Here is an 8,187-nt window from a genome sequence, read left to right as displayed (position 1 = left end):
TAGAGTTAATTTGTTCGAATACGATAAAAACATACATAAATCATAAATAAGCTATATGAATATAATAAAGTCTTAAAATTAATTTATTCAACAAAACAATCTTCTTGAAATTCAAACAACTTCAATAATCTCCGTAACATATTCAATTTGACATCTGTTTGAACATAAATGAAAGAACATAAACGAACATAAACGAACGTTTACGAACGTAAATGAGTGAACAAGCCCTTTGTTCATGTTCGTTCATTTAATTAAACGAATGCAAAATTTTGTTCATGTTCGTTCATTTAATAAATAAACGAACATAAACGAACTTCCCGCCGCAGGTTCATGAACGGTTCACTGAACGTTCAGTTCATTTACAGGCCTAACACAACCTTTAAAAAACCCGACCCGACCTGATCAGGTCGGAACCCGTTGGGTTCGTGTCTCATTCCCATCCCTATTCATTTTCCACATTCAAGTTTTACATCCACAAAAAGTGTTGCATATTTTTAGATTATACTAGGAAAAAAATTATCAAAAGAACCACCTTTTAAAAAAAATTATCAAAAGAACCACCTTTTAAAAAAAATTATCTAAAGAACCATTTTTATTTTACATTGTAACACCATAAACATAGGGAAAAAAACCTAAATATCCAATTGACCGAAAAGTCAGACAAAAATGTTCAACAGTTGAATATGAACACACATTACAAATCAACCAATGAACCAAAACATCATAACAACTCACCCTTACATCATTTAAGATTCGAAATCCCCCATCGAATGGAACAAACCGTAATAGATGGTGTCTCATTAAGATTTGAATCCATTTGCCGATTTTAGGTATCATCAACTTGCGAATGAAAAACGAAGCTCGGGAATGTCGTGGTGATTTCCCTGTTTCAAGAATACAAAAAAAGAATCACCGACCGTGACAATAGACATGGGGTGAAAGTAGTCTTTATCGGTAACCTCCAGCAGCTAATTGGATTTTTTCATCTGAGCATGTTTGGGACTTACTTGAGATATTGCAGGGTCATGTTTTTCAGGAGGGACGGATGTCGTAGGACAAGGCTTGTCCACTCTTCCTTGTCGATCTTCCCATCATGTTTCGTATCTGCTTCCTCAAAGGTCTGTTGCAAAGCTCGAAAACTTAGCATGCGTAAACTAGAACCAAGGAAAATGAAAGTTAGAAAAGATATGCCTTCGATCGAATCAGATTTGAGTGATCGATCACCTTGTCGATTATACTTTCTATAACATCGTCTGAAAGGTTCATGCCTGATTCAGCAAGCGTAGGCACTACCATTTGCTTCACCTGTATGTAAAAAATATATGAATGATGGGAAGTGTTAAAAGTTTCAAAGTTTGGCAACCAACTTTGGAAAATGTTTTTTTCAAAGTTTGGTAAATGTTTCTTTGAAAAATGTTTTTCAAAGTTTGGTAAAATTTTGGTAGATGTTTGTTGAAAATAGGAATGGGTAAATTCACTTTAGTCATTGCACTTTAGGGTATTTTCAAAGATTAGGCCCTAAGTTTCTACTATAAATACCCTTACCCATTTAGCTTCAAAATCATCCCAAAACATTTCTTTCTTCCTATACTAGAGAGCTTTCTTGTGAGTAGTGAGTGTTTTGTAAACACCTGTAAATTTTCTCTCTTAGTAAAAGATCTGCAACAGCCCGGAGACGTAAGCACAATTGGCTGAACTCCGTTATCAATTTTCGGGTATTATTTTTCCGCTTTTATTTCGTATTCTCACTAATCTGGTTATAGGGAAATTACTTGTACTCGGTTTATTTTTTCCCAACAACTGGTAATCAGAGCTTTTGGTTGTGAATTTTGTTAAATTTTCTGCGAGGTTACTATTCATTACTATTCACGTGAATAGTGAATTTCGTGAATAGTAAAATTCGGTCGGCGATACGAGTTTGTCGACGGTGGTGTTCTAATACACGATGATTCGTAAGAATTGTCAGAAACGATCCAAACGAAGCCAGATTCGAGTGGGAGCGATGGCTGCAGACGAAGGGAAGGTGAAAATTGAAAAGTTCGATGGTGCGGACTTTGGCTTTTGGAAGATGCAGATTGAAGATTTTTTGTACCAGAAAAATCTATATCAACCTCTCTCAGGAAAGCAACCAGAGGGCATAAAGGATGAAGATTGGGCTCTTCTCGACAGACAAGCCCTCGGAGTTATCCGACTGACGTTATCCCGCAATGTTGCTTTTAACATAGCAAAGGAAAAGACCACGGCGGGTCTTATGGCGGCTCTCTCCAGTATGTACGAGAAGCCATCGGCCTCAAACAAAGTTCATTTGATGAGGCGATTATTCAATTTGCGGATGGCGGAAGGGGCATCGGTGGCACAACACCCAAATGAACTCAACACAATCACAACCCAGTTGAGTTCAGTGGAAATTGAGTTCGATGATGAAGTTCGAGCTTTAATTCTCTTATCATCTCTACCAGACAGTTGGAATGCTACTGTTACAGCAGTCAGCAGTTCGTCAGAAAACAGCAAATTAAAATTCGACGATGTTCGGGATCTGGTATTGAGTGAAGAAATTCGACGAAGAGAATCGGGTGAAGCATCAACCTCCTCAGCCTTACACACGGAGTCTAGAGGGAGAACTTCAGAAAGAAATTCAAATCGTGGCAGATCAAAATCTAGAAGGGGCAAATCAAGAACAGGAAATAAAGATTTTACCTGTTATAATTGCGGCAAGAAGGGTCACTTCAAAAGAGATTGCCGAGCACTGAAGAAAGATACCGGTGCACAGGAATCTGCCAACGTGACAGAAGAGACAGGTGATGCCATGATTCTAAGCGTCAACAGTCCGATTGAATCATGGATCTTGGATTCAGGGGCATCTTTCTACTCCACCCCATACCAAGAAATCATGGAGAACTATGTCAGTGGTGATTTTGGGAAGGTTCATCTTGCTGATGATGAAACCTTAAAGATCGTCGGAAAAGGAGACATCCGACTAAAGTTGCCAAACCAGACCACCTGGAAGCTGACAGGAGTGAGACATATTCCTGGCCTCAAAAGAAATCTGATTTTTGTTGGACAGCTTGATGGAGAAGGATATAGCACAACCTTTTCAGGCTGTGAATGGAAGATTACCAAAGGAGCACTCGTCATTGCTCGTGGTAAGAAGACTGGTACTCTCTATGTAACCTCAAATTTAGAGAATATCATTGCAGTAGCAGATGCTGATGGAAAATCAAACCTATGGCACCAAAGGCTTGGCCATATGAGCGAGAAAGGAATGAAGATACTTCTGTCAAAAGGGAAGCTGCCGGATCTAAAGAATGTAGATGTCGGACTATGCGAGGATTGCATCTTTGACAAACAAAAGAAAGTCAGTTTTGCAAAGATTGGCAAGACACCCAAGGCAGAAAGGTTAGAGTTGGTTCATACTGATGTATGGGGACCATCCCCAGTTCCATCTCTTGCGGGCTCACTATATTATGTCACCTTCATCGATGATTCAACAAGGAAGGTGTGGGTTTATTTTCTGAAGAAGAAATCAGAAGTCTTTGATACCTTCAGAAAATGGAAGGCCATGGTGGAAAATGAGACTGGTTTGAAAGTCAAGCGGTTGAGGTCTGACAATGGAGGAGAATACAGAGACAGTAGATTCAGAGATTTCTGCGCAAACAATGGGATCAAGATGGAGACAATAGTTCCCATAACACCGCAGTAGAATGGCGTAGCAGAGCGCATGAACAAAACTCTGAATGAACGTGCCAGAAGCATGAGGATACATGCCGGATTGCCCAAATTTCTATGGGCTGAAGCTATCAACACTGCAGCTTACTTGATCAACCGTGGGCCCTCAGTTCCTTTGGATGGCGGAATACCAGAGGAAGCTTGGAGCAAGAAAGAAATAAACCTTTCATACTTAAGAGTGTTTGGTTGTATTTCTTATGTACACATAAACTCTGCTGAAAGAAGTAAACTTGATGCCAAGTCCAACAAATGCGTCTTTGTTGGTTACGGTGGTGATGAGTTCGGTTACCGGTTTTGGGACTACGAAAATCGAAAGATCATCAGAAGCAGAGACGTCATTTTCAATGAAAATGTGATGTACAAAGATAGGTCAACCGCAGAATCAAGTAATACCAAAGGTGAAACAAAGGAATTTGCTGAGTTCGAGGAGATTTCTGGAAATGATGTTCAGATCAATCCTGAAGCAGTTCAAGAAGAACCAGGCACACCAGAACTGAGACGCTCCTCCAGAATTCCTAAACCAACCCAACGGTATTCTCCTTCTTTACACTACTTGTTGCTGACTGACAATGGTGAACCAGAGTGCTATGATGAAGCAATGCAAGTGGAGGATTCAGTCAAGTGGGAGTCTTCCATGAAAGATGAGATGGACTCGCTTATGTCAAATCAGACATGGGAATTAGCTGAATTACCACCAGGCAAGAAAGCGCTCCACAACAAGTGGATTTACAGGATCAAAGAAGAGCACGATGGGAGCAAACGCTACAAAGCAAGATTGGTTGTCAAAGGCTTTCAGCAAAAAGAAGGTATTGACTACAATGAAATTTTCTCTCCAGTCGTAAAATTGTCTACAATCAGACTGGTGTTGAAAATTGTAGCTGCAGAGAATTTACATCTTGAGCAGTTAGATGTAAAGACAGCTTTCCTTCATGGTGATTTGGAGGAAGAAATCTATATGAGGCAGCCAGAAAGCTTCATAGAGGCAGACAAGAAAAACCTGGTATGCAGGTTGAAGAAGAGCTTGTATGGTTTAAAACAAGCTCCTAGACAGTGGTACAAGAAATTCGATAGCTTCATGAGTAGCAGTGGTTTTATCAGATGCCAAGCAGATCATTGTTGCTACATCAAGAGGTTCAACAACAGCTTCATTATTTTATTATTGTACGTTGATGACATGCTCGTTGCAGGCTCAGACATGCAAGAGATTATACACTTGAAGCAAAAATTGTCGAAGCAGTTTGCTATGAAGGATCTGGGCGCTGCAAAGCAGATTCTTGGGATGAGGATCAAGAGAGACACAAAGTCGGGGACTTTGATGTTATCACATGCTGAGTACATCAACAAAGTACTCTCCAGGTTCAACATGCAAGATGCTAAACTAGTAAGTACACCTTTAGGTGTTCATTTCAGACTCTCTAAAGACCAATCACCAAAGACGGAGGAAGAACGTGCACACATGGTGAAGGTGCCGTATGCCTCAGCAATTGGAAGTCTGGTGTATGCCATGGTTTGTACCAGACCAGATATTGCTCATGCAGTGGGAGTTGTTAGCAGATACATGAATAATCCGGGCAAGGTACACTGGGAAGCAGTCAAATGGATCCTCAGATATCTTCGGGGTACCACAAACAAAGCACTTTGTTTCAAAGGTAGAGATATGATACTGACAGGCTATGTAGATGCTGACTTAGCCGGAAATGTCGACATCAGAAGGAGCACTACAGGGTATGTCTATACTCTAGGAGGAACTGCAATGAGTTGGGTTTCTCAACTACAGAAGATAGTTGCTCTCTCCACAACTGAAGCAGAATATGTCGCTGTTACGGAAGCCAGCAAGGAGATGTTTTGGATCCAAAGTTTCTTGGAAGAGTTAGGCAAGAAACAAGAAAACAATATCTTGTATTGCGACAGTCAAAGTGCTATCCATCTAGCAAAGAATCCGTCTTTTCATTCCAGGAAAAAGCACATACAATTGAGATATCATTTTATCCGGTCTCTTCTGGAAGATGGGATTTTGAAACTTGAAAAGATTAGTGGAGCTCAAAATCCGGCAGACATGTTGACAAAGACGGTGACTACGGACAAACTGAAGTTGTGTTCAACTTCAGTTGGCATGCTAGAATAACAAGACCAGACATGCTGCTGCATTGATCGAGGTGTGAAGACATATTAAAATCAGTCTTCAAGTGGGAGATTGTTAAAAGTTTCAAAGTTTGGCAACCAACTTTGGAAAATGTTTTTTTCAAAGTTTGGTAAATGTTTCTTTGAAAAATGTTTTTCAAAGTTTGGTAAAATTTTGGTAGATGTTTGTTGAAAATAGGAATGGGTAAATTCACTTTAGTCATTGCACTTTAGGGTATTTTCAAAGATTAGTCCCTAAGTTTCTACTATAAATACCCTTACCCATTTAGCTTCAAAATCATCCCAAAACATTTCTTTCTTCCTATACTAGAGAGCTTTCTTGTGAGTAGTGAGTGTTTTGTAAACACCTGTAAATTTTCTCTCTTAGTAAAAGATCTGCAGCAGCCCGGAGACGTAAGCACAATTGGCTGAACTCCGTTATCAATTTTCGGGTATTATTTTTCCGCTTTTATTTCGTATTCTCACTAATCTGGTTATAGGGAAATTACTTGTACTCGGTTTATTTTTTCCCAACAGGAAGAAGGATAAAAGAAATATAGAAAATAAAATACTGAAATCGGGAAACATAGTACATACTTCCTGCCTCTCAATGAAACCTTGCTGCTTGAGATCATATAGTTGAAAAGAGACTGCAAAAGGGCATAAAAGATTTATGAGAAGACAAAGTACTCGACAGAGACAACTGAAAACTGGATCGATTCTCAAGTTCAGAGTTCCATTTCCATGCTAGTCATTTACACCCGTAACCAAGTTACCGGGGTGTATGAATGATGGCCAAAGATGCAAATAAAGATTTTGATTCAGACAAATTAAATGACACGTACACTCAATCATATCGTCAATTGGTGCATTTGGATGGAAGACAGAGAGAGCAAGAGCAAACTCTTCGAAACCTAAAATACCATTATGCTTTGTATCAAACAAGTCAAATACCTGCAATGATATACGACATACATTGACAACAGCTCAGGCAAGATACTAATAACTGCAAATATCGGTATGGTGAGATTTGCGAGCATTCTTTTCTTGAGGATGGAAACAATATTAGTTAACATTAGATAAAAATACCCGATCTGCAAACAAGCTCTCCTTTTTGTTTGTTTTGAATAACGCCAATTGAAACTCCTCCTGCCAAATGGTAACATAAAATAAATTCACATACGAAAAAGCATACGGAGTGATCATCAAAGCCCAAAACTTGACAAACACCACGAAAAATAAAACCTGAAGTAAAAAAATAATAGAAAAAAGACCTTGTTAATCAACCCATCATCTATCACAACGCTACTTATCTTCTTGAAGAGCTCATAAAGAGCTTCTATTTCACTTACACTAACTGCATTGAGGTGCACAATAAGGAAAAATATGAATAAGAAATTAATTCATTCAAAAGCTTAACAATAATATTAAAATAAAGGAAAAACAATCACATACACACAATCTCTCTTGCAAGAAGTTCGGGATCATCTAGACCTCTAGATTGTTTGTACAAATCAATATCACAACATTGCATTACAGAAGCAAATAAATGCTTCAATCCATCTATGAACTGCAACATGATATTTTCCACACATCAAAATACTCCATACCTACGTAACATGAAACTTGAGGTTAGAAAAATCACATTCACATCATTCTTTGTCGTACATATAATATGACTCAAGATGAATAACACCCCAACCTTATAAACATTTCCTTGTTAGTATATGCGAACTGCATGAAGAATGTTCATCAGAGAGCAAAGATGGAAATGTGAACTGTATGGGGAATGTTAGTGTATAAACGTTAGTGTAAAGTTAGTTGTAACTAAAGTTGTTAAGAATTGGTTAAGTGATGTTACTAGTTAGTTAAGGGAAGTTGTTAATCAGCTGGCATGGTTAATCAGCTGATATAAATGAGTTGCCAAGACTCCATTCACGTAAGCAAGATTGAAGAAATGAAATGCAGAGCTTTTCTTCTATCTTCTCTATTGTTTCTTCCATACATAATAGTTATATTTATATCATAACATGGTATCAGTCGCTAATTCCTGGTGCTGCTGTGGTGACTTCCTGCTGCCATTCATGAAGCTCAGGTGTTCGTCTTCTGCCTTCCTTGCTTCATTGTTCTTTGCTTCTTGATTTGGTACATATTTTTCTTGAAGTTCAGATTTGTGTTCTTGCTCAATATGGTTGATCTTATGGTTGATCCGACTCGTGAAGAGAATGGTTCACAGATCATGTTGATAAAGAGTAAACAACATAGTGGAGAAGAAAAGGAACTCTTTTTAATATATATTGTGAATGGTGAAAATACATCTTTTTATAGGAAAAGTTAGGA

At 38.6% G+C, this 8,187-nt stretch overlaps 1 protein-coding gene across 2 annotated transcripts; it reads right to left on the bottom strand.

Moving 5' to 3' along the window:
• Positions 1–735: 735 nt before the first annotated feature.
• On the bottom strand, positions 736–7,492 carry LOC120143981 (calcineurin B-like protein 2). Of its 2 annotated transcripts, XM_039158165.1 has the most exons (8): positions 7,303–7,492; positions 7,122–7,204; positions 6,937–6,996; positions 6,693–6,801; positions 6,445–6,497; positions 1,225–1,305; positions 1,008–1,120; positions 736–884 (listed from the first exon to the last, which is right to left on the bottom strand). In XM_039158165.1, the coding sequence occupies exons 1-8, from the start codon at positions 7,424–7,426 to the stop codon at positions 827–829; spliced, it is 681 nt and encodes a 226-aa protein (XP_039014096.1). In that variant the 5' UTR covers positions 7,427–7,492; the 3' UTR covers positions 736–826. The 2 variants fall into 2 exon arrangements, with proteins under 2 accessions (XP_039014096.1, XP_039014097.1); XM_039158166.1 differs by lacking the exon at positions 736–884 and having other exon boundaries at positions 1,046–1,154; positions 7,303–7,491.
• Positions 7,493–8,187: the final 695 nt, after the last annotated feature.

Source organism: Hibiscus syriacus, unplaced genomic scaffold (genome assembly GCF_006381635.1).
Source record: "Hibiscus syriacus cultivar Baekdansim isolate YM2019G1 unplaced genomic scaffold, ASM638163v2 tig00110865_pilon, whole genome shotgun sequence".
NCBI lineage: Eukaryota > Viridiplantae > Streptophyta > Magnoliopsida > Malvales > Malvaceae > Hibiscus > Hibiscus syriacus.
Note: the sequence above shows the minus strand (reverse complement) of the source record. Positions and strands in the feature narration are given on the sequence as shown.